Raw genomic sequence first — 25,161 nt, 5'->3', positions numbered from 1 at the left:
GCCCAACTTCACCCAAGGCAATGGTGCCCCTCCGTCAAGTCTAAGACACGGGACTGCCCGTGGCTGTCACCTCAGCTGCAGAGGCAGGGCTGCAATTTGACTGGTTTGTCACTAAGAACTGGACTGAGATCATCACACACATCTTACAGATAGAGAAATAGAGGCAGAGAACTGTTCATTGACATGTTCTGATTCACTCAGACACCTGAGCTTTAATCCCAGTTTTGTGCCGCCTCCTGCTAAGAGTCCTGATGCTTTCCAGAAGCAGTTTGCATGTCTCCTTGAGCACAGGGATGGGCCGTCTGGCAGTGTAGGGGCGAAGGGAGGCGGGAATGTGTTCAGCCTGAGCTCTGGCAGATGTACCTGCTAAGCAAGTACGGGCCCCGCTTCCTCCATATGCCCTGGGTCCTGCTGCTTAGTACCTACTCCAGGGTCATCCCAAGGCTGAGGGGTTCCTCTTGGGGCCAGACGGTGGACCTCCCCTTACCAGGCTCAGTGCCACAGGGAACAGAGAGGAGGGAGGCCCTACCGGAGCTTCATCGGGTGAGCTCGCTGGGCAGGAGGGGTCCTCGAAGTACCCGGTTCCCCTGGGATATGCTGAAGAGAGGACTTAATACTGACAGCTTTCTGGGACCATTCTCATCACCGACAGATATCCTGACCACCTGAAAGCCTGGTAGGCCTCAGCAAGGGATGGGCCCCCCTCAGAAGCCTCTGCTTCGGTATCCTCTCTATCCCTGGCTACCTCTTGGAGGCCTCAGTCCAGCGTGAGCTCCTCTGGACAGGGCGATGTACTCTCTAAGCAGAGGGACAGGAAGTGGAGCCGGAGGAGGATGTGGAAGGAGCTGGGCTGTAGCAGTCTTCTCAGACCACCGAGAAGAGCTGAGGGCTATGCTGCTGGCCACTGACAGGGGCTCCAGGCTCTGGCAGGTGCCGTGACCAGAGGGAATTAGGTTTATACAGCAGCCAGCCATCCCGGAACCCTGCCTTGGTCCCAGAGCCCACGCACAGGCAGTGGGGCTGCTCCGTCAGCCTCTCTGGGTCCATTCCAGGGCACGGCACCTCCTCCTCCGCTCGTAGCCTTCTCTGCCACACCCCTACAGGGCTGGCCTCAGAACACAGGCAGCTCTGTTAATTTACGGTAACAATAAGGCTCCTCAGGGACCACCACTCCTGCACAAACAGCCCTGACCACACCCAGCTGTTTATCTCATATGCTATGGAAAGAAAAGCAGAACGGCCCCCCTCCCCTCCCATGCCCTCTCCACAACCGGCCCTGCCCCTGCCACACACATGCCACACACATGCAGACACTCTCCCAGTCCATTCGGAAAACAAACCACAGGGGCCAGGAGATGGATGGACAACAAAGCCATAAGGCACAGAATCTGGAAAAAACCTGGTGTGGAGAGCTCTCTATTGAACAGAGTCCCAGCGCCTGCTCCGCTCTCCCACCCACTCCAGGGCCTCTCTGTCCCCCATTCCTTGGCCTTGGGCCCCGGATCATTCCACTCAGAGGTCCTCCTTGGTGGCCAATCATCACAAGGGACGGCTGCCTCCATGCTGCCCAGTCCAGGGCCTCAGGTCCACTCCGCGGAGAGCCCTGCCCAGCTGTGGCCAGCCTGCGGGCCCCTTGGCCCGGGCGTGCCACGACTTTGCCAACAGGAAGTGCCTGCTCCAGCCTCAGCCCACTCCTCACGGCTCCAGCTCCCGGGAGAGGCGGGACAGTTCCCGCTGGTTGTCGATGACCTTCAGCTGCTGGACATAAGCCCAGGTGCTGGCTGGACTCCGGGTGCTCAGGGACTGCTCCGAGCCTGGGGGCAGGGGGAAGCAGTCAGGGAGGGCACCGACACCACTCTGCAGAGCCCATTCCTTCCTCCTCTAAGGAGCAAACAGGCCTTCTTGCCCTCTACCACCCATCTGGCCACTTGCTGCCCCTGCCTCCCACTGATCTGGGGGCAAAAAAGCACTGTGGTTAAGAGCACAGACTCAAAAAGCAGGTCCCCATGACTACATAGAGCATAATACCCCTTTTACGAAGTTCAAAAACAACTAAAACTAAAATGTCATTTTAAAGATATACATGCATGTATATGTGTGTACATATATGATAAATCTATTTTTAAAAATAGGGAAATGGATAACTCAAAATTTAGGGCAGTGGATACCATGGGCCAGGAGACAAGGGGACAGGAGAGGGGACATCACATTGAGAGATGTACATTATTGTCAGTGCGCTCATCCTTGGATAGGGTCCAGAGATGGCCATATTATAAGAATGCATACATACTAAAATAAAGGGCTAATGATGACAGTGTGGTATGAACTGTGGATTGTGATTAACCCCATTTCATGCAACTGAGGCACCAATTTTAAAAATGCAGGTTTGGAGTAAGACGGCCTGGGTCGTAGTTCTATTGCTAACTAGTGTGGCCTTCTACAAGTCATCTCAACGTTCAAGCCTGTTTGCTCATCTTTAAGTTGGGATAACGTTCTACCTGCCTCACAGAGATGACGTGAAGTTATCGGTGTAATGTACATAATGTACCTGCCAGCCATGGCTAAGTCATTAGTACCCACCCTGCCTCTACTCACATGTGGAAATCCTCACCGCCTGGCTGTCCTCATGGAGGTGGGAGACTCGGCTTCTGAGCGGTGAGAGAGGCACTGGGGAGGGGGAGAGCAGAGAGTCAAGGAGACGGGGCCAAGCTGTAGCCACGAAGGGGATATTGTTGGGGGGCTCCTACCCAGGGGGACCAGTCCTCTCACCATTGCTGTGGCTTCGACAGTGGTGCAGCATCCGCACAGCCCTGGCCATCATTCTCTGTGGACGAGTCAAGGATGTGAGACCAGGCCTGAGAGCAGAAGCCTGGCCTGGGCTGTGGGGCAGCTGGGGACCCAAACTCCCTTTGAGCAGGGTGCTCCTAGAGACTAGGAGGCTGTAAGAGGTGGGGTCGTGTCTGCTTTGCCCCAACGCACACAGAGGCCCAGCGGGGACCAGGTAGCAGAAAGAACAGAGGTCAAGAAGGGCTTAGAGAGGGAGAGCCCTAGGAGGGACTCTCGCTGAAGGGTGAGATAGTTGAAGCTATCACCCCAGCACCCCGCAATAGAGACCAGGCCCTCCAGTATACAATGGAATAAGGCAGGGGCTATTTGAAAATAAGCATTCATATTTATATTATTAATAACATTAACCTCTCTCCCACCCCCTGCCCCTTCCAAGGCCATAGTCATATCCTCCAACCCATACCAGTGGCAGCTCTCCTTGAACTCACCATCTTCTCAAAGTTGATGAGATTCTCCACCAGGGTATGGTTTCCTTCATGGATGAAGGTCATGTCTGCAAAGAGTTGGGTTTTGCTCAAAGGTCCCCAAACTCCTTCCCCTTTCTGCAGCCCAGGAAAGGTGAGGGGTCAATAATGGGGAGCTTCAGGCCTGTCCCACCCCCATACTGCCCTCTTCCTCTGGCTTCCCTTTGACTTCCTGGAGCAATGTCCTTGTATCTCATGTCACCAATATCTATTTGTATGTCCTAACTCTGCTTCTAGCCTGTGAACTCCTAATTCATCTTTGTGCTCCCCACGGTATCCGCATATTGGAATCACTCAGAGAATATTAGGTGGACATACAGACAGCCACTGGGGTGGATGGAATGGAGGCTGGAAGGTAAGCGCTGGTCCCCTTACCTTTGAGAAGAAGGGGCATGAAGGGGATGACAGGCGGGGAGAGCTTGGTGAGGGCCAGTCGATAGACTCGGTGGTTCCATGAAGGGTCCTGGAAAGGAAGAAGCCACAGTGAGAGAAGGCAGGCCCCCTACGCCATAACCCACCTTACACCAAAACACAACCAAATGTCCCATGCCAACAAGGAGGGCCATATGCCCATCCCCTCGGAGCTCAGCTTCTCCTCAGCCCCAGATCTCAACAAGGCAGGATCTGCAGCAGGCGGAAAGGCCATGTGTGCACGGGGCTTCCTGGCTTCCAATTAGCCCCCAAGGAAGCTTCATGGCCATTAGTCATGGGGGCCCTAAAGTTTCATGGGTCTTTCCCTCTCCCTCTCTCCTTTCCTCCTTCTCTCTCTCTCTTTCTCTCTCTCTTTCTTTCTCTCTTTCTCTCTTTCTCTTTCTCTCTTTCTCTCTTTCTCTCTCTCTCTCTCTCTCTCTCTCTCTGTCTCGTGGGTAAATCCCTTTGAAACTCTTGAGCCACATGAGGTGAATTTTTTTCTCAAGAGCTCCCAGAATGATGCTGATAAAAGCATCTCTGTGCCAGTTTTCTCCTGAACACTGTCAAAAAAATAATAATAATAACTCCTGGGGGTTGAGCATTTAGCTCCTCAACTCTTTACTCATCTCTTGACCTTGTCTAGACCATAGGCTAGTCAAGTTTCCTGAGAGGCCGCTGACAGACCCTGACACACTGTGGATGCTGGTGCCTGGACCTGCTTCCTGAGTCCTGAGGCAGGTCAGCTGGAGACCAGACTCCCCCTGATGCTCCCTTGGCACCTTAGACCCCAGGGCCCTATCCTGGTTCTTCACACAGGACCTCACAGCCACAGCAAATGTCCCCACCCCATCCCCAATATGCTAAATACCCCAATCCTCAGCCAGCTTCCCAAACTCACAGGCCAAAGGGAACCGGTCCCTGGCCCAGGGCTGGGAATCCTGGAAGTGACCAAAGACAGGTAGAGGGGCTGCTGAGAAGCCAAGAATCAGGGTTTCTGGAGGGAGAAGCCAAGGCCCCACACTCACCAGCAGCCTCTCAAGGGCCGAGTACAGCTTCCGGACTTTGTGGGGCAGCCGCTGAGAAGGAGAGGCAGATGGAGCTGTCACTGCTCTCAGATGGGAACCCCTTCCCCAACAGGACTCCCAGGACAAGCATGGGGACTGACCTTGGGCGGGGGGGTGAGGCCCTGGCCGACCCCTCCAAGTCACACCTACCTCCCAGGTGCGCGCCAGGCGGCTGATGGCCGAGTTGCTGAGGCCAAACATGACAGCAAAGAAGGAATTAAGGTTCTTTTGTTCCTTGAGGCTGTAGGTAGAAGACCCAGAGACCCTCAGGGGGCACAGCCACACCCACAGAGCCCCACATCCAGACAATAGACAGGCTTGAGGCCTCCGAGGGGCCTGGGGCTGGACGGATGGGATGGGGAGGCAGAGGTTCCAGGGGACCCAGGGAAGCAAGGGGATAGCAGATTTGGCAACATACAGACCAGGGACGGGGGCAGGGTTAATAAAAAGTGGCCTCAGGACTCTTCCACACATCCCTTAGACCCCTGCAGGCACTCACTGAGCCGCCAGCTTAATGAACTTCCTGAGTAGCTGGGCCCGTGGGCCAGGCACAGCGCAGAGGCAAAGCTCCGTGGCCACCCAGTACTGCAGCTCATTGAAGCGGCGCATGAAGCGCTCCAGGTTGGCAGTAGTGACATCTCGCAGATGCTGGGGGCCCAGCACATAGTGGATCAGCTCCACCTGGATGGGAGGCAGCATGGGAGATCAGTGTGTACCAGGCAGGGTGCCCCGCCACCTGCCCTCCTCCCCTCAGCTCTGCTCCCCCCACCTGGTGGATACTGTTGAAGAGGTTCCAGTCATGGTCCGTTAGCTGGCCTGCCAGGTCCTTGGCACTCACCAGGTCTAGCCCCTCGGCTGAGCCAACAGTGGGCCCCAGCTGCTCTGGATGTGGTGTCTGCAAGTGGGAGAGTACTCAGGGGGTGTTCAAAAGATCCAGGGAAAAGGTGCCACGTTGGAGGAAGGAGTTTCAGACAGACTCTGCGCCCATGATCAGAAGAGTGCTGGGGAGCACAAAGGTGCTACGGGGAATGGAGGGGCTTCTGAACGATGGGGCTTCCCAAGGAGGCATCTTCCTGACAGCTCCCCAGTGCTGGGACTCCCTCCTTGTAGGGCTCCTGTCCCCTGGGGAACCCCTAATGAGGGCAGGTCTTCCTTCTTCCTTCTCCTTAAGAGCTCCCAACTAGCTCTTCCCCTCCCCCACCTTTTGGACTCCCCCATCAGCTGAGGCCCACTCCTTCCTCCCACTTAAGGCCCAGCAGCAGCCAGAGCCAGGACCCCCTCTGTCTTCTCTGTGAACCTCCCTCAGCACCCACCCCAACCACCCACAAAACACAGATCCTCCCTGGGCCCTGGCACACTGCCTATCCCTACCAGCTCATGTACTTCCTGTGGGTTGACAACAAAGAGCCGCTCGTTGAGCCCCAAGGATGTGGCAACACCACGGGCATCTGGCTGAAGGCCAATGGCATCTGCAAAGAGAGCAGAGGCTGTGCTGGGTGGGGACAGGAGTGAGGCCAGGAAATAGCTGGAGGCAGGGTGCAGGATCCCTTTGGGAGGCTGGAAGGTCTCTTCTCCCAATATCAGGGTTGGACACCTGGGCAGGTGCTCTAAATGCACAGGTGCATGTGCCTATGCATCCACCCTGACCAGGGACGCATACTCAAGGAGGATGAGAGGGGATGCTTAGTGAGACAGGAAGATCTTGGGCAAAGTGGGAGCCCTCCTGAGCCTCAGTTTCTTCCTCCGTCAAATGGAGACAATAAGTCTTGCCCCGACTATGTACAATCAAATAAAGTAACTTATGTAAATAGTGGCTATAAGTATGTGATATATGTAAAAGCTCTAGAAAATTGGGAAATGCCTTAGAGAAGTCTTGGTGTCGATTTTCATCAGCTCCTATGGACTGGGACTGTGTTTTTAGCCATGTATGAGTCCCCAGACTCCAAAGTAAGGTACACAAGGCCATCCATGTGTCTAGGAAAAAATATTAGCTCTTCTATTTGAATTTCTTTTTCTCATGTTTTGCTTCTCTATTTTGTGTGCAGCTTTATAATGACATAATGGTAGTGTAAGAATTTATGTATGTGACTTATAAGCAAATATACACATAGTAGGGGGTTTAAGTAAAATACTGGTTACTGACAAGTGTATCGATCAAAACAATCTTGAGATCAGTGCACTAAACAGTGCCTGGCACACAGAAGGGTTTCAATAAATACTGGCTTTGGGCAGCCACAACTCTCCAGGTGGCCACCAGAGGGCAATGCTTCCCAGAGTGCACAAAGGCACAGGTGACCTCATCCTCTCATCCCTTTTCCTGAAGGGAGAAGGCTTTGCTTTTCTGTCTCCACTCCATACTATTATTCTCTGGATGTCTCTAATTCCAGCCCACCCTGGGCTCCAACTGTCAGACCTGGGCTGCATTCTTCACAGACAACAGTGGTTTTTAACATCCCCAGGTCTCCAAAGGCAGGTCTTAACAACCCTTTTGCCACCCTGTTCTAAGCATTGACTTTGTGCCAGGCTCCATGCTAAGCGCTTTACACATAGCATCTCATTAATAGTCACAGGGGTCTTGTGTGATACATTCACTTATAGTGCTCATTTGGCAGACAGGATATGGAGGCTCAAAGAGGTTAAACAGCTTGCCCAGGATTACACAGCTAGGAAGCAATGAATCTCAGCTTCCAATATAGGTCTGAGAGTCCACGGTCTATGCTCTTAACCATCTCAAGCTGCTCTATCTTACCTGCCATGGCACCTCTAGCTCCTAAGACATTGCTGGCCCACAGCTGACCCTCAAATATGTTTGCTGACTGACTTATGAATGAAGACTACTTAAATTCAAAGGCTAGCAATACTCTCCCTATATGAACTTGGGGAAATTGCCTAATCCCCTTGAGCTTCAGTTTCCTTATCTGAAAATAGGATAAAAGTACCTCTCTCATAAGATTGTTATTAGGATTAAATGAATACATAAGGATGATAATAATAATAGTAGCAGCTAATACCTACAGAGTGCTATGTGCCAGACATCATTCTAAACACTTCCACAGACAAGCTCATTTAGTGCTCACAACTCTCTATGAAGCGGGCACTCTTATCATCCCCACTTGATGTTCCAGATGATGAAACAGAGCATGGGGGAGATAAAGTAACCCTGCCCAAAAGCCTACAGACAGGGGGCTAAAGACTGGGGTCAAGTGCAGCAGGCTCCAGAGTTCCTGCTGTTGAGCACCACACATAAAGCACTTTGAAGAGACATCATCAACCTCCCATAAACATCAGCCATCATTAACACTGATGATGATAAAGATGATAATGATCTTAATTCAGGGCATCTAGATATGGCTCTAAGGCCCACCCCTCCTTGGGGCCACCCTACCCAGAGACACAACTCACCACCTGCAGAGTTGACCTTCACCAGCACCTGCCCTTTGGTCCAGCTGTCCTCCTTGGCCAATGCTGCCATCACTTCTCTCACTGAGGCCATGACAGGCAGCTGCAGGGTCAGCACTGAGTGGTCCGGCCGGCAGATGTCATAGGAGACTGGAGAGGAAGATCAGGCTAAGCTGTGGGAGGGGGCTGCTTGGTCCCCTCACACCAGGAGGGAGATGGCAGCAAGCAGTAGGAGGGGTCCCAAGGATGGGCAAGGGTGCTGAGAAGCCGGGTGGGCAGGCTGCGCAGAGCAAGTGGGAGGCCCTGAGCTGAGGTGAGGGGGAATCTGGAACGGAGGCCCCAAGGAGAACAGCATGCCATCCTCCACTAGGCACGGCACGGTCAAGAATGATGACAGCAGTGTGTGGGCTATGCTCTGGCTGGCTCAGACCACCAACCTTTGTCCCCAACTCGGATGGCACAGTTGCTGCTGGGGAGGGGCTCGTCCTGGCTGGGGAGCCAAGCAGGCATGTTCCGGGCCTGAGAGGGAGAGAAAGTAAGACCCAGAGGACACAGATGACAGCCTGCAGGGCCGGGGAGGGGCCTTTGTCACCAGAAGCATAGGACTCACACAGCATGCACAACCCCTGCAGGCTCTGCTTGCTGCATGAACCTGAGCCAGGTAAGGTGCTGGAGACTGAAGCTTCATGAGAGACAGAACAGGGCTAAGAACAAGTGTGCGCCTGCCGCTCTATGTGTATTTAACCCTTCTGCCAAATAGGCCCGGAGCTGTTCTAATAGGAACACACCTCAGGTGTTGACCCTGGTTTTCTCTTCCTTTTCCTACCTCAGCCACCATTTGCTAGTTTGCCATTTGCTACATGCTGGGCTAAGTACAGGCTAGTTCTAAGGATCTAAATATTTACAAAAGCTCTTTGACAAAAACACTATTATTCCCATTTTCTAGATGACATAAATGAGGCTCAGAGAGGTTAAGAACATCCCCAAGGTAAAGCCTAGCTGGATCCTAACCTGCTCCTCCCTCCCTCTGTGCTCTTAACCACCAACACTCAACCGAGTCAACTGCCCTGTCAAACCCCACAACCCTTCCTCTGTGGGCCTCAACCACAGTGGGCTGATGGGGCAGCCTTTGCTGGGCAAAGGCTTCCCTAACACAGTCCCTCTGCCCACCCCGACTGCCTTTTCCAACTCCTGTACTGACTCTCATCTTCCCAGTTCTGAATGTGGCAGGTCGGGTTCAGACCTCAGCCCATGGTTCTTTGTGAGATTTCCAAATGTCAGAGCTCTCTTTGAAGTGCCTCACAGCCTCTCTCATACCTCTCTCTCTCTCAAAACACCACCAGCACTGAACTCTCTTCCAAGCCATGGTCTCGAGTGCCTCCTGGATTCTTTTGCAACTGTGCTCCATCACCCCAAAGTGAGCACATCCCTCAGATCCCCTCATCCTGCCTCCCAGACCACTCCTGCTGGTCATTCTCCTGGGCTCAAGGCTCCTGCCTCCTCCACTTCCCCACAGCTTTTCACTTTGTCTTAGGACTGTTCTTTGAAATGCGTCTCTCTGCATCCCCTTCCCCAGCCCAGGCCAACCCCCCACATATCCTCACACCTTATCTATTACAACGGCCCAAACTTTCTGCCTGACCAGAGCCAGATGAAGCTTCCTAACTGGGCTCAAGGGCATTGCCGTCTGGTGGATAAGCACAGGCTGCTTAGCTGACCTAATCGAGACAAATCTGATCTTGTCAGTCTCTGGCTCAAATACCTCCAATGGCTCAATTGCTTTGAGGATAAGGACCAAACCCCTCACGCTGGCCCACAGGGCCCTGCATGCTCTGGCCCCTGCTCACCTCCCTGGTGTCCCCTGGTGTCCCCTCTAGCACACCCTCCTCCAGGGCTCTTAATGGCTGGGCTCCCCTGCCCCTCATACCTGCCTAGAGTCTTCCTCTCCCTCCAACCTCACCCTGTAGCTCTCAGCTCCAGCAGTCACTTCCCAGGATGCTCCCCCCAACTCTGACCGTGAGCCAGCCCCTCCCTTCCTTGCTTTCAGAGACCCCTGTCTTGGCCCTTAGAAGGCATGAGTTTATTCAGCAGCTCTGTGCCTTGCTTGACTATAAGCCCCTCAAGGCCAAGGGTGGCTCTCCCAGCCCACCACTGTATGTCAGATCCTAGCACAGTGTCCAGCACATGAGGGCCATTCCATGCTAGTTCCTGAGCATCAGCCACAGGCCCAGGGGAAACAGAGGTCAAGGCCCCTCACATGTGAAGTCAGCAGACTAGTGGGATGTGACAGATATTAACAACCAGTAAGCAACTAGACAAATAAAACAGCTCCATATGGTAATAATGCTTTGAAGAAAATCAAAGCGGACACCTTTGAGGGCAGTGGCCAGTGGGAGGGGGTGCTCTGGATAGAGAGATGGGAGGGGGCCTCCCTGGGAACCCAACATTTTGGCTGAGCTCAACATGATAAGAAGGATCCCGGTAGGCAAAGAACCAGAGAAAGAAAGTTCCAGGCCCTGAGGTGGAAACAAGTTTTGTCTATAGAAGAAAAAAAGCCCAAAAGCATCTCCGACAGGTCGAAGCAGGACAGGATGAAATAAAAGAGGCAGCTGGGCACGGGGAACCTAGAAGGCCAAGGTGAGGCATTTGGATTTTATTCCCAAAGCAGCACTCCTTAGAACAGGCCCCAACCTACCTTTCCAGTCCTTTCTCTCACCATTCCTCAACCAGTTCTTAGCTCGTCGCCTCTTCTTGTTCCCCTTTGCTCCCCAGGACCCCTGCCACTGGGCACCTCTGACACCCAGGAAGGACCTGCCTTCCTCTGGCAGGAATGGCTGGGTGTCAGAGGCTGCTTTCAGGCACCGAGTCTCACCTCCCAGGTGAGAACTGCCAACTTGCTCTAAGTGTGAGCATAAATTACCTCCCACACAGAATAGAAGCCCTTTGGGGTGCAGTGGAGGGGTGACCTTAGACCTCAGTATCCCTGTAGGACCTGGCCCCAGCACCACACACAGCCCATGTGAACACCCATCCCAGATCCAAGGGTGGGTCTGTGCATGGGGAACCTGCCCACACAGAGCCCCTCGGATGGGGGCTGAAGGAGAGGCCATATGGTCCCTGGAGGAGCAGAAGAAAGAAGCAGGGGCCAACAGACGTAAGAGGAGCCGACTCAGAGCAGACACCTTCATCTGAGGAGATGTATTCCCACAGCCATTTTCCAACCTATGGGGCAAATAAGAAGGGAGGTGAGGCTGGAGGCCAGAGAACCCCGCAGGCAGGATATCACAGGGTCAGGAGCCTTGCGTTCTGGATCCCAACCACCCTCGCTCGAGGCTCTCGGTGACCATTACCTAGAAAGGGGCAAAGCTGGGGCTGAAACCAGGACTCTGGATTCTGTGATTTTCCCAGGCCAGCAGGGGATGGAAAAGGAGTTCAAGAGGGAATGGACCTGGGTGTCAAGTGGAGCAGGCACTGGTTCCAGTGAGCTCTCCCTGAACCTCAGCTGCCCCATGGAAAGGTCTGGGAAGGGGAAGGTAGACTCTAGGAAATATATTGGGTGGGGCCGGAAGGAACTGGCGCCAATGGTGCCCGATGATAAATATGTGAAGAATGGAGGAAGTGAGAATAGCAGGTGCACTTGAAATAGGAGAATGACACACGAATGACTGTGATGTGTGAAAATGACTGAGCACGTGATGTGAGAGTGAACAGCAAGAGGACAGGTGAGAACAACTAATTGAAATGAGCAGGACTAGACAAATGAGCAACCATAGCCAACACTTGCATGGCACACGCCATGGGCGAGGCGCTGCTCTGAGCTCTGAATGTGCAGTAACTCATCCCATCCATGCGATGAGGTAAGTGCTCTCCCAGTTTACAGACAAGAACCCGAAGCCCTGAGAGGGAGGCAGGTAACGTGCTCAGAGCAGCACAGCCCTAAGTGGTGCAGCCTGGATTTAAAGCCACGTGTTTGAGTCCAGAGTTGGTGTTCCCAGTCCCCGAGGCACTGCCTGGCCTGCAAATGACAAGTTAACTGAGAGCCAAAGCATCACCTGTGGTGTCGCCGCCTCTCTGGCCACTGCTCCCGCAGCAGGTTGCTAAGCCGGGCATCCCTGCTCACCAGGTCTGAGAGTTTCTGGGAGGAGCCAAGATTCACTGAGATGCTGTCCACCCGGGCAGCCTGGTCCAGCCCTGCCTCACTCCCAGGTACCTGAAGAAAGCTGCTGGCCACAGGGTCAGTGTGGAGCATGGGGCCATACAGGGCCACCCACTGGCTGACCAGCCTCAGGATCTGCTGCCTCTTGTTGCAGATGTAGGTGCTGCGCTCCTGCTCACTGCCTCCTGCGGGCTCCACGTGAAAGGTGGGCACCAGTCAAGGGAACCACAACGTCCAACCACCCTTTATGCCTTGGGTCAAGGAGGAGCAGGATGCCCAGGGCCTGCTGACAACCTGGGCCTGACATGTGCCTGGTACTTCAGAAGGTTTGGCACAGCCATGCTGTGAGCAATTCCTTCTCCCTACTCTACACACCATCCCAGTCACCTTGAGGCAAAAAGGATATTGGTGCAAGAGGGCAGCACAGAGCTGGGTGCTGGGCATGAAGACGCTGTGGGTCAGGAGGAAGTCGCTGAGGAATGTCTCTGTAGGGTGGGGACGTGGGGACAGGCGGGGCTTCAGAGGTCAAGTCCACTAAGCACAGGTACAGGTACAGCTGGGGTGTCCCTCACTCAATCCTACCACGAGCAAGGTACCAGCGATGCCCAGCCCCTGTGACCACGTTCCCCACCCAAGCCAAGAGCACAGGAATGAGGACTTCCTGCCGGCTGGCCCCACATAACAATCCAGCACCCGATGACATCAGATGCAGGTGCCTGGCCCTCTCCCAGCCTGTGCTGACCACCCAATTAGTCAGAGAGCAGGCAAGGTGTCTCCTGCCCCTACCTGTTGGGTCATGAGCACTGGAGTCAGGCCGCATGGCCTCTAGCAGCAGCTCCAGGATCTTCTCTGGGGTGCCAGACATCACCGTGTACCTGGCGAAAACAGCCACTCCAAGCATCCGTGCCACCACTGCCCCCTCCCACAGCCGGGGCAGGCATCAATAATCAGTCACATCACTCTTCCCTATTTGCCAGCCCTGCCCCACCTTGGGGGTGCATCTCAGGGGGTGCATCTTAGTTCCTGGATGCCTCTCCACCCCCAGGAGACCAACGCACAGGGCTATGACATGGGGAAGGGAGTAAAACCCGGGAAATGGAAGGAGAAGGGGTGAAGTGGGAGCATGGTACGTGTGTTACCGGTTCCTGCCTGGGGTTGGGGGGCAAGAAGAGCCAGCACCCTGAGAGGTTCTCTCCAGCACCAACACCACTTTGCCATGTTCTTCCAGCCTCATGGTCTTTGCTTCCACATCCTAGAGAACGAGCCACACCTGATGCTCGGCACACACCATGACTCCTTTCCCCAATATAGGGCCTCTCCCCCCACCTCCCCCATTCCAGACCCTGAGTCCCACAAGGACCCTCAGCCCTTCTACCACCCCACTCACCGCCCACAGCTCGGATGTTCCTGCACTCCCACCCGTGTCCTATATGGAACCTTAGCCCCTCCTCCAGCCCATCCCACCCTGGCTTTCGTCCATGATCCCACTCCCCATTACACTGCCCCCAGAGTTCACAGAGCTCATGCCACGGACCTCCTCAAGCACCCAGGCTATGCTCCCACCCCGGCCACCATCTCCGAGCTCTCTCTCCTGCTCCTCACAGGCTGTCTCTGGTCCCTCCTCCTGCCCCACACCACGTCTCCAGGGAAGTGTCCTTGCCATGTCCCTGCCCCTCCCCACCCCCAGCAATGGCACCTTGATGATACGGTTGAAGTCCTGCTTGTCCACACGGAGGAAATGACAGTTGTCTTCTCGCAGGACGATGGTGGCCGCCCGGGGTGCATCGTTCACCAGAGCCAACTGTCCAAAGTCATCTCCCTCGTGCAGTGTGGTCACCAGCCCCTGCGGCCAGGCCTTAGTCACAGCCCACGCACTCCCCCAGCCTTCATGAACCAGACCCATGGTGGGGAGAAGCACCAGGGCAGAAGACCTCAGGGATCGGCATCCTGGGTCCAGCAAAGGCACTGCCCACGAGGACACGGGCCAGGGAGCAGTTACAACCCAGGGGTCTGGGGAGGAAGGGAGAACTCACCTTGCCATGAGTCACCACGTTGACAGATCCTTTCCAGACAATGTACCACGAGGTGCCCTTGTCCCCCTGGCTGAACACTGAGAGAAGTAGAGATCAGACCCAACCCTGGCACCCAGCTCTTCTCTGCGCCCTCCACCCATGTCCAGGCCCCACCCCACACCTCGTGCCCAGCGTTCCTCAACTCTTTGACTTACACACAGTCCCCGCCTTGCTGTGTGGTTCAAAGAGAAGAACAGCCGCTAATTCCCGCTTCACCTGTGGGGCAGGGAGAGGAAGGTCAGTGGTTGAGTCCAGGGGGTGAAGAGGTAGGGTCCAAAGACATGGGTGCTCAGGGGGAGAGACGTGGCCAGGTCAGGTGGCCTGAGATTCGGCGGGAGATGAAAGCAAGGGAAGGAAATGGGCTAAGAGCAGCAGAGGACTTTCAGACAAGGATGCTGGGGCAGGAAATCAGATAGAAATTCTTAAGCCATAGGTGGAAGGGGAGGAAAGTGTCATCCGGCCCAGCAGCTGGAGCCCCCTAGGGGTGGTCACAGGAAGAGGATGCTCCTGGGGAAAGGGGGGATGGGGCTCTGCGAACTGACCGAGTTGGAAAGGTGGGCCACAGCCTTGATGTGTAGCAGCTCCTCAAAGATGAGGTCCAGCTCCTCGTCTGTGCGCTGCCCCGGGCTTCAGGCACGGGAGGGCCGGGAAGCAAAGAATGAATTGTGGGCCTGAGGCCAGGGTCAAGGGCCACTTCACCCACCAAGCACGGACCTGGGGCCAGCCAGTGCCTCAGCAGGGATCGTTATCAGTAAGTAGCCGGCCTTTTCCAGGTACACACTCTGTACCAGACCTGGGACTAAGTGCTTCACATGCATCATCTCAATCTGCCTTCATGACAACCCCATGACGTGGGTATTCTTATCCTTCTTTGACAGAAGAGGAAGCTGGCAGGGAGAGGCCCAAGGTCACCCAGCTAGTAGCTAGTGAAGCTGGAATTCGAACCCAGACCTGCCTGCTGACTCCAAAGGCCATCCTCTCTCGGCCATTGCTGCCCCTCAGAGTGGGCAGGGTCTTAGGAGGCCACATGCCCCACAGCCTCAGTTACAGAGGAAGAAGCAGGTTCAGTGCCAGGAAGGAGGGCTCAGATCATACAGCAAATCTGTGGCAGAATGCAGACCAGAGCTCAGGCCTCTAGTCCAGCCAAGGTCCTTTCCCTCAGCAAAAAGTAAAGGTTTCCCTTGGAGATGAAACTGAGAACCATAAAGTCTGGGAGGCAAGTGGGACCTGGGTCTCAGGGTGCAGAGTGCTGACTCACGACTTTCGCAGTGCCACTGTGAGCAGGGCATCAGGCCCCCGCTGGGAGAGCAGGGCCATGGCCTCGACCAGCTCCTCCTCTAGCTCGTGGACTCCCACTGGCTCCGGCTCTGGCCCAGGGAAGCGGTAGAATTGGGTGTCTCGGTCCTGGAAGGTCCAGTCGTGTTTCACTGGGGGGCAGAGGCCCCGGCGTGGTGGAGGAGAGCAAATTAGGCCATGTAGGTATGAGGCCCCACTGCAAGGCCCACCCCTCCTCACATCTAGACACCTGCTCCGCAGGACTGCCTGGCCCCGGGTGCCTAGCCCAGAGTTCAGTCTCACCATGGCAGAGGGCACTTTCATCCAGCAGCACCTGGCAGATTCCCACGGCTTGGCTCCGGGAATGGACCCCGAGCCCTAGGGCCAAGATCCCATCCACCAGCTCCCGGCCGGAGCAGCACTGCCTATAAAAGTTGAAGGGGACAGAAAAAAAGGAGACTCAAGTGGCAGGAAGGGAGAGGGAGGAACTTTCCATCCAAAAGGGACATTCTTAGGCCCAGCCCCAGTTCTGCTAGTAGAGCCAAACCCAGATGCCTGGAATAGAACGAAAGGAAGAGAAATAGAGGGGGTGGGTGAGGAGGCAGGCAAGGCCTCCACTCACCGATAGAGCCTAAGATGGTACTTTCGGTCTCGGATGAGGTTCGGGCAGGTGGCCAGGAGATGTCGATGCAGTTGCTTCCCAGCCCTGAGCACCCGCTCTGTGGACGCCTGGAAGAGGAAGCAGCATAGCTGGCTCAGGCCCTGACCCCCTGGTCATGCTGCCCCCTCCCAGGCCTACCCTCAGGCTTATACCTGCTCCAGGCTCACACTGAAATCCAGGGACTCCTCGCTGTTGGTGAGAGGCGTCTGAGGGCAGTGGGAAGAGTCTGCGTGTTAGCGCCAGGCCTTCAAATCCGACTCCTGGAGCCCCCTCCCCCATCTTTCCCACCCCTTATCCAGTCCCTGACTCCAAACACATCCATTTAGCTACTCATCACCAAATACAGTAGTATCCCCTTATCTGTGGTTTTGTTCTCTGAGGTTTCAGTCACCTGCACTCAACCGTGGTTTGAAATAATTAAATGGAAATTTTCAGAAATAAACAATTCATAAGGTTTAAGTTGTGCACCATTCCGAGTAGCATGATGAAATCTCACACTGTCCCCCAGGACGTGAATTATCCCTTTGTCTACCGTATCCACACTGAGTACGCTAGCGACCCATTTGTCACTTAGTAGTAGCTGTCCCAGTTATCAGATCCACTGTCATGGTATCCAGTGCTTATGTTCATGTAACCTTTATTTTACTTAATAATGGCCCCAAAACACAAGAGTCGTAATGCCGGTGATTCAGACATGCCAAAGAAAAGCTGTAAAGTGCTTCCTTTAAGTGAAAAGGTATGTATGTATAGGTAAAAACATAGTATCTATAGTGTTTGGAACTGTCCCAGTTATCAGATCCACTGTCATGGTATCCAGTGCTTATGTTCATGTAACCTTTATTTTACTTAATAATGGCCCCAAAACACAAGAGTCGTAATGCCGGTGATTCAGACATGCCAAAGAAAAGCTGTAAAGTGCTTCCTTTAAGTGAAAAGCTATGTATGTATAGGTAATAACATAGTATCTATAGTGTTTGGAATTATCCACGGTTTCAGGTATCCACTGGGGGTCTTGGAATGTATCCCCTGTGGATAAGGGAGGACAACTGTAAACAAATGCTCACTGAGCACCTCATGTGCCTGACATCACCTCTTCCCTACTCCGCTACCCTATCACCAGACCCTTGTCTTCCTTCCAGACCCAAGCTCTGCATCACCACAGTTGAAAACCTCAGGATCCCCCTTCTGCTTACTCAGGGCCCAGGTGTGTCCAGGCTCCCAGATAAACCACACCTAGAAGAACATGAGGCTGTGAGATAAGAAGGCCCATGACGGGCCAGGTAGTGAGAGGCTTGGGAGGCCTGGAATACTTGCTCCTGGGCTGGGGTCACAAGGCCTGGTCCCTAGTCAGGGTTCATCCCCAACCACAGGACTGTGGGTCAACCTCCTGCCCTGCGTGGGCCTCAGTGTAGCCTGGTAGTTATCACAAACCTTGGAACCAGGCTCCTGGATTCAAATCCCTACTCCTCCATTTACTAGGGGTGCAAACCCGAACAAATGATTTAACCTCTCCCTGCTTCAGTTTCCTTGTCCATAAAATCTATAAAACACTCATAATACCAATTCAGGCTTTTGGAAGGATTACGTGAGTTAATACACATCGAATGCTCAAAGCACTACCTGGCATACTGTTGTATGTACATGTTAGCTATTATTACTCATCTGTACAGCAAAGGGCGGCTGCTTGCTGGAAGGCCCCTTTCTTCTCTGAAATGCTGCTGCTAGTCCATAACCCGCAAAGAATGAGTAAGGCCTGGTGGCACACAGGATGGGCTCCGGAAGACAGGGTTTATGTAGAAACATTGGCTAACAAAGTTTCCTGCCTTTGGTATCAATCGAGCCATCCAGGACTCCCCAGCCTGTGCACCCTAGGATATGGACCATGCAAGCCCCCTCCCGATCCTTCTTTTCCTGCCACCTGAGAATGAGAATTTGCAGACATCTCTGGACAGGATGCCCTACCCTCTAAGAAACCTCCTTAACGCAGAGCATTTTACAGTTTACGAAGCATGAGCATCTCTGTGATTCCCTCTGATCCCATATTAAACAGGATCAGATGTGAACTAGGCAGGGCAGGTATTATCTGTCCTCTTTGATTTATGAGGAAACAAAACTCTTGAGGCGAAGTGCCCCAGATAACTCAGTCACACATACTTGGGACAGCCAGATAGCCATGGATAAACTCGAGTTCCTACCAGAAGTGCTCACATTCTTGGTCTCACTCCACCCACCACACCTGCCTCTTGCCTCTCTTCCCCCTTCTTACCAGTACTCTCTCTCCTGCTTTCCCATCTGCTCTCAGGTCCCTGAAAAAAACCTGGCCGGGGAGTTGGGGTATAACCAGGCCTAGGGCCAGAATCCCTTCCCCTGGTCCCAGCGTCTTCCACCCACCGTGTGCCAGGCAGAGGCCTGAGGCTGGTGTGTATAGGTGCCTGGCCCAGCGCTGGACAGAAGTCACTAGGTGTCCCAAGGGTATCCCTGCCTGGGTCATGGGGCTTAGCCCAGTGCCAGACACAGCTCTGGAGACTTAGCAACAGGAAATGAGGAGGAGGAGGAGGAGTTGGGATAGGAAGAAGGGCAGGAAGGCTACCCAGCCAGCCCCTGTGTCGGAACAAACAGTGCTGAATGCTAATGACTTGTTGTTGTTCATTTCAAAATGCCCAGGTGGCCTCAGTCCCTGCCCCAACCCCCTTTGATGCCCACAACCCAGGCTTCAGCACCGTTCCCTTCCTGGTATTATTCTGACCCCAGAGGGCATATCAGGAGGGGACGTGCCAAGTCATGAGGCCAGGCTGGTCACAACCTAGGTCCCAGATCCACAGGCTTTGCTCAAACCATTTCCTGTCCTGCCCTAGGGGATGAGCACAAGGGCCAGAGGCTGGAGGCTCTGGCCCATCAGAGCTGAGGAAGGGACCTAAAGCTCTCCCTCTCATTTTGCCTAGGAAAGCAGGTGCCCAGAGATGAAGTAGTTTACCCAGAGTCACACACTGCTTAGAAATGGAAGATCCTACTGAATAGCTGCTACCAAGGCAGAGCCTGAAAGTAGGCGTTTGTCTCCTATTTCAAACATTAGAGAGAAGGAGGCTCAGAGGTTATATAACCTGCCCTGAGAGTTGGTAAACGGAAGTACCAGGATTCACACCATGCCTGTCTGCTTCCAAAGCGCATGCACTTAGCCACTATGCCCTGCCATCTCCATGGCACCTACCCCGTATTTCCCACGCTGTGCCATGGAAGCTGAGATAGTAGAGGTATTCTGCCTCTACAGGACCGTTCCATGGGCAAGTAAGCTTGGAAAACACTAGGTTAAACAAGGTTCGTTATAGTCCCTCTGGGCCCCTACCATGTTCCTGTGCACTGGGAACTTCCTAGGATAAGGGTAGGGGTACTGTTCAGGGGCAGTGGTCAAGTGTGTGGGCTTCGGAGCTGGATGCCTAGGTTCAAATCCTGGTTCTCCCATTACCAGCTGGTCGTGTGACCTTGGGCTGTTTATTAACCTCTCTGTGCCTCAGTTTCCTCACCTATAAAATGGGGTTGGTGATAATAGTACCTACCCCGTAGAGTTATTATGAAGATCAAACAAGTCAATAATAGAAAGCACATGGAGCAGTGCCTGGCTTGTAGTAACTGCTTAATGAATGTTAAATAACTTAATTAAACGTCATTATTTCATAATGGGCACCTATTACCTGGGCATAGTGCAAGAAATGTTCTTTGGTTGACCCTGACCCTAATCTGATGACTCTGAGTGTCAGCTTATGGGTTCTCAGTTGGAAAGAAGTAGCTGGTATGAATTGAGATAAAGGCCCTTGCCCACCCCGCCTCCTCTCATGCCTGCACAGTAATGACTCAGGGTAGAAGAGGAGGTGCTAGCTAGCTCCCCTGGCACCATCGCCATGGACTGCCCTACCCTCCCTCCCTGTCGCTGAGTGTCAGAGTCCCACTGGTGGGGCAGGCACAGAGCCAGAGAGGCACATGGGGACCTGTCAGACCAGTTCCTTTAGGCCATGGCTAGGGTCTCAGGCCAGGCCTATGAGTGGTAGGACAGGGAAAGTATGCATGGGGTGGGGGGATGCTTTAGGGTGTCAGCGTTACCATCTGCAGTAAGAGGAAGTATACCCTGAGCTTGGACTCTGCAGCCAGATTATCCAGCTCTGTCCCTTAGCAGCTGTGTAACCCCAGACCTGTCACTTAGCCTCTCTGTGCCTGTTTTCTCATCTCTCAAATGAGCTGATGACATTAGTACCTATCTCATAGGGCTATTGTGAGATTATTTAATATGATAAAGGTAAAGCTCTTATAATAGTAGCTAGGACATAAATACTAGAAAACTATTAGCTACTACAATTATTTGGACAAGTTGGATGAAGCAAGTTTTCTGAGTTAGAGCACAAGGACACCACCCCCAAAATAATCAAAGAGAAGCATCCCAGGCTTCTCTGAGCTCGTGGGACCCACCAGAGGTCATCCTGATCTTGCCCCCTGCTTCTAAACAGAAGGATCCCTCTGTTCACTCCCAGACACCAGACACTCTCCTCTCCCCTTCGTGTTTTTCAAAGAAGATATACTTCCATCTCATTCCAAGGTCACCTTTGCCAGGGTTGGTAAGTCCTTTCTGTGTCTAACCTCAGGCCCTCCTGCTGTAACCTGCTTTCATTTTCACTGGTCTAGTAGGAACAGAAAGTGCCCTCTTCAGGCCTCGAGAGGTTGATGGGTTTCCTCCTTGGTTTTCTAAGAGGTAGGCATGGCCTGTATCACTCCCGACACCATCCTCCTGGGACTCTGAGCTCCACCACCTCACAACATCACCCTCCACCCTGCATACTCCCTGCCTGGCACTTGTCCCTCATGTGAGCTTTTCATGGACCAAAGGCATCATCAGAGATCAGAGGTACAGCTTTACAGGTACCCAGAGCCTCTTAAACACAGACGCAATGGGATGAAACCACTCCACCCCCATTCCCCAGAGACAGTCATCAGGAGAGGGTATGGCCCTTGCCCCTAGCCCTAAAAATCTAAGTTCCCTCTAATCACCAATCCCCATTTGCTCTCCTCCATGGTAGGGGAGCAGCCTTGTTTTTGTGCCTTTGACCCCATTTGCACTCCAGCAACCCTCACCCCCACCCTTCCGGCCTCCCCAAGCACACCAGCCCTTCCATTCTGGGGGGCTGAGGGAGTCAGGAGACAGCCTGGCGGCCTCCTCCATCCCCTCCCAGACTTTGAGTCCCAAGGGATCCTCCAGTGACCTCATTGTCCTGGCACCTGACCTTCCCCCCACTCCCCACCTTGCCTCTACAAGCTGGGAAGGGGACAGGAAATGCACAAGTAATTATAGCCTGAGAGGGAAGGAGGGAGGGAGTGTTCCAGCTCACTGGCTCCAAGCAATAGCTACTGCCAGTGACCAGGAGAGGGTAGGGGAAACAGCTAAGTCCAGGAGTGACTGGCTCCCCTGGCCCTCTACAGCCCCTTCTTGAGCAGGACCCAGACCCAAGAGGCCCCTTATCAGAAAGACCCTGGGAGGGAGGGGTTGGGGACTGCTACCTAGATTCTCCTATCAATTCAGATTGTGAGGAGGACTCCCTCATGTTGGTGGGTCTCAGTTTCCTCAACTCAGCCTCATGTTTTGGTAAATATAAATACTGGTTGGGAGAAGTAGGAGAAAGGAGGCAGAAGGTGGTGGTCACTCTACTCCGTGGGACTTGTCCATAAGAGATGAGCTGTCCCAAGTCTGTTATCCGCTCCTGCTTCCCCAGCACCCCTCTATCCCTTTACCCAAGTGCACTCCCGGCACCCCCACACACAGATGGGCACACATGAGACACTGAATCTCAGGTGAAGCCACTCTAGTAAGTCTTGGTGGTTGGGGAAATCTTCTCTGCTGATTTCGATCCTGCAACTATTATCCTGCACCCCACCCCACCATTCGCCCCTCCTGCTCTCTCCTTCACCCTTAGTTTCCGAGAGGTGTTTTTCACTGTCAAAGCGAGCGCTAGTCATCTCAGATTCTCCAAACTTCTCAGAATCCATCCCTGAGCCCCTCCCCACCAAAGCCAGATGCCAAGCAGTGTTCACATGACCACCTCACCCCAAGGTAAGTCTTGGTGGTTTGGGAAATCTTCTCTGCTGATTTCGATCCTGCAACTATTATCCTGCACCCCACCCCACCATTCGCCCTCCTGCTCTCTCCTTCACCCTTGTAGTTCCAGAGGTGTTTTTCACTGTCAAAGCGAGCGCTAGTCATCTCAGATTCTCCAAACTTCTCAGAATCCATCCCTGAGCCCCTCCCCACCAAAGCCAGATGCCAAGCAGTGTTCACATGACCACCTCACCCCAAGATCGAAAAGAATCCATGCAGTTCAGTAAGAATGCTGCCACGGTGATGTATCGAGAACAGCAAACAAGCTTACCTCACCCCCACTTGACTTGGCCTCCAGTATTTCATGCATGACTCTCACCCCCACCTGGAGAGCACACAAGCACCTAACCCAAGGCACAGAGAGGTGATAGATAAATGACAAATCCCTTGCCTCTTCTCTCCAATCCTGAAAGGGGGCACTTGGGCACCACACGCACACAGACACACTCGGTGCAGCTGTGTGAGCCACCCACACACACTGCAGCCAAGCTGCCTGACCCACTGTCCACCCAGCAGTAACCCCTACTCCCCCAGAGCAAGCTGGGCCAACTGTAGTAGGCCCATGCTCCCAGACCAGACCCCCTCCAGCCCTGGTCCCTGGCCTCTGCAAACTATTGGCACTCACCCAGCGAAGCCCCTGAATGCGGCTGGGGCGCTGGTGCTCCAGGAGCAGCTGGTAGGAGCAGCTTCGGGGCCTGTGCATCCTCCTCAGCACCATGTTGAGCAGGGTCCCCTCTGGCACCACGTCCGGAAGGCCTCCCACCTGTGGCGCTCCCAGAGCTGGGCTGTCCTCCACAGTCAGGCCCACCTGCCAGCGGCTCTCACCTGGCCAGCCCACCTGTGACCAGAAGAGGAAGGCAGACAGCCATGGGGCTGGGGCAGCTAGACCAGGGCACAACTGCCCCAGGCAGCACCACTTCCTTAGAGTATGCTGGACTAGTCTGGCGGTGGTGCTCACGCAACCTTGCCAGGAGCAGGGGGAGGGACAGGAAGACCTTCACTGGGGCCTGCCGGTCTGGCGCACTTAGGGGTCTCCAGCTGGCGGGAGATCGTGCGCTCCTTCCCGGTCTTCTTTGGACTTCTGCCCCACCCCGCTGCCCAAGTCCCTGTGGGGATCTCCACCACCTCCCAGTATGAGGCGATGGACTCACTTGATTCCCCAGCAATGCAGCTTCAGCTCAAGCCCTTTTTCTCCCCTCCTCCCTCACCTCTGCCCAACGCTCTCTCCCACCCAAACTCCCCACCGTGTCAGCTTCCTCTCCTGCTAGTCCTTGCCCCTGCCCCCCACCTTACCCACCTTCATGTTCCTTCTCAAGCTCGCCCAACCATGCAGGCTCTAGCAAAAGGCTGAGGGGACCCCCGGCGAGCCCCGTCAGCTCCAATAGAGGGATCCTGGAGGGGTGAGGGCTTCTAAGTCCCAGGCGCAGTGACCAGAGCCAATTTCCAGCTAGCCCGGCTGCCAGAGCAGCCAGAGGCAGAGCTGGGTGGAGAGGCTCCTCTTGGGTGGGTAGAGGGCTGGGGGCGTTGGGGGAAGTCCCCCCTCCCCCAGCGACAAGGAGCCCCGAGCCTTCGCCTCCGTCCCAGTCGAAAGAGCCAGCTGGCACGGGGCACTGAAGCGAGGCTGCAGCTGGCACTGGTCCGGGCGGGAGCTGTCACACCCCCTGCGCTGCCCGCCCCCTTCCCCTCCCGGACAGGCCGAGGGGGCGGGGAGGAGACGCCCGGCGTTACTGTAGGGGAGGGCGTAGGGCCGGGGACCCGCAGGGGTGGAGTCCCGCCGGACTCGGGTACGCAGAGCGGGCACGAGCCGGAGCCCTGAGAAACCTCGGGGGCAGGAGCAGCCCTGGGGTGTGTGCCGGGGCAGCAGGGCCAGGGTGTCCGGGTAGCGGCGGCGAGAGGCTTGCACCGGCCGCCACGTGGCCGGGCGGAGAAATGCAAACAAGGAAACCGGGGGAAGGGGGAGGGGGATGAGTCATTGCAGCCCCACCCGCGAGGGAAATCCGGGCTGGGGCCGCTTCCCGGCCAGGGGCGTCCTGCCTCCTGTTTCGGTTCAGGGTCTCGAACAGGCCGAGGGAGGGATTGGGCTGCTTTTCCGTGGGGAATCCCGCTACCCAGCCTCCCACCCCTGCTCTCCCATACACACACCCCATCCCCCCACTCCCCGCCCTACGCACACACACCACCCGCCCGCCCTCCCCGGGCTGGGTTGGGGAAGCTGAGGCTGGAGAGGAAGGACTGCGCTTCGGGATGGATGGGGGCGGGAGCTGAGGCTGAGCCTCAAGAAAAGCGAGGGGTTTAGAGTGCCGCACCCCCCACCGCGCGCTCCCTGGCGGCGGGGTGGGTGGATGCCAGCCCCGGGGCTGCAGGCTCCTGCAGTTTCTGTATCAAGGCTCATCGCCTCCTGGGGCCTCAGTTTCCACCACTAAGCGAGTGGCCCAGCGCCGCCCTCTTTGCCCAATTCCTGCTTCTGAGAGGACAGAGAGACAGTGGCTCCGCGACAGCGACTCCCGCGGGGCCGGGTAATTGCTCAGCAAGTTAATGAGGGTTTTGGAAAGAGGCACACGCCCAAACCCGGCTTTCTAGGACTCGCTCCCTTTTGGCCCCATCTCTGTCCCTTTCCCTTTGCTGCTAAGCCGGCCTGGGCTGGGGAAAACACATCTCTAGCAATCCGTACCCCTT

The 25,161-nt window shown here is 54.8% G+C and overlaps 1 protein-coding gene across 4 annotated transcripts; it reads right to left on the bottom strand.

Annotated features, from left to right (window-relative positions):
* Positions 1-1,356: 1,356 nt before the first annotated feature.
* RAPGEF3 (Rap guanine nucleotide exchange factor 3) lies at positions 1,357-24,439 on the bottom strand. 4 transcript variants are annotated; one of them, XM_025050290.1, is made up of 29 exons: positions 23,783-24,421; positions 23,111-23,323; positions 22,757-22,810; positions 16,502-16,555; positions 16,311-16,417; positions 15,992-16,113; positions 15,672-15,840; positions 14,956-15,040; positions 14,569-14,629; positions 14,375-14,451; positions 14,038-14,184; positions 13,481-13,593; positions 13,128-13,216; positions 12,748-12,826; positions 12,396-12,546; positions 12,238-12,320; positions 11,368-11,407; positions 8,623-8,704; positions 8,189-8,335; positions 6,158-6,255; positions 5,556-5,681; positions 5,286-5,467; positions 4,937-5,027; positions 4,748-4,798; positions 3,687-3,774; positions 3,276-3,340; positions 2,770-2,824; positions 2,596-2,667; positions 1,357-1,814 (listed from the first exon to the last, which is right to left on the bottom strand). In XM_025050290.1, the coding sequence occupies exons 1-29, from the start codon at positions 23,786-23,788 to the stop codon at positions 1,696-1,698; spliced, it is 2,826 nt and encodes a 941-aa protein (XP_024906058.1). In that variant the 5' UTR covers positions 23,789-24,421; the 3' UTR covers positions 1,357-1,695. The 4 variants fall into 4 exon arrangements, with proteins under 4 accessions (XP_024906058.1, XP_006916911.1, XP_024906059.1 ...); XM_006916849.3 differs by lacking the exon at positions 22,757-22,810 and having other exon boundaries at positions 23,783-24,419; XM_025050291.1 differs by lacking the exon at positions 23,783-24,421 and having other exon boundaries at positions 22,757-22,829; positions 23,111-23,248.
* Positions 24,440-25,161: the final 722 nt, after the last annotated feature.

The sequence above is a fragment of the Pteropus alecto genome, unplaced genomic scaffold (genome assembly GCF_000325575.1).
Source record: "Pteropus alecto unplaced genomic scaffold, ASM32557v1 scaffold196, whole genome shotgun sequence".
Lineage (NCBI taxonomy): Eukaryota > Metazoa > Chordata > Mammalia > Chiroptera > Pteropodidae > Pteropus > Pteropus alecto.
Note: the sequence above shows the minus strand (reverse complement) of the source record. Positions and strands in the feature narration are given on the sequence as shown.

Coding starts and splice junctions, on each gene's coding strand:
- RAPGEF3 (XM_025050290.1), bottom strand. Junction 8,705..11,367: donor ATACATCTCCTCAGATGAAG/GTGTCTGCTCTG, acceptor TCTCCCTCTCAG/GCCCGGAACATGCCTGCTTG. Junction 3,775..4,747: donor CGGCCCTTGAGAGGCTGCTG/GTGAGTGTGGGG, acceptor CTTCCTTTCCAG/GACCCTTCATGGAACCACCG.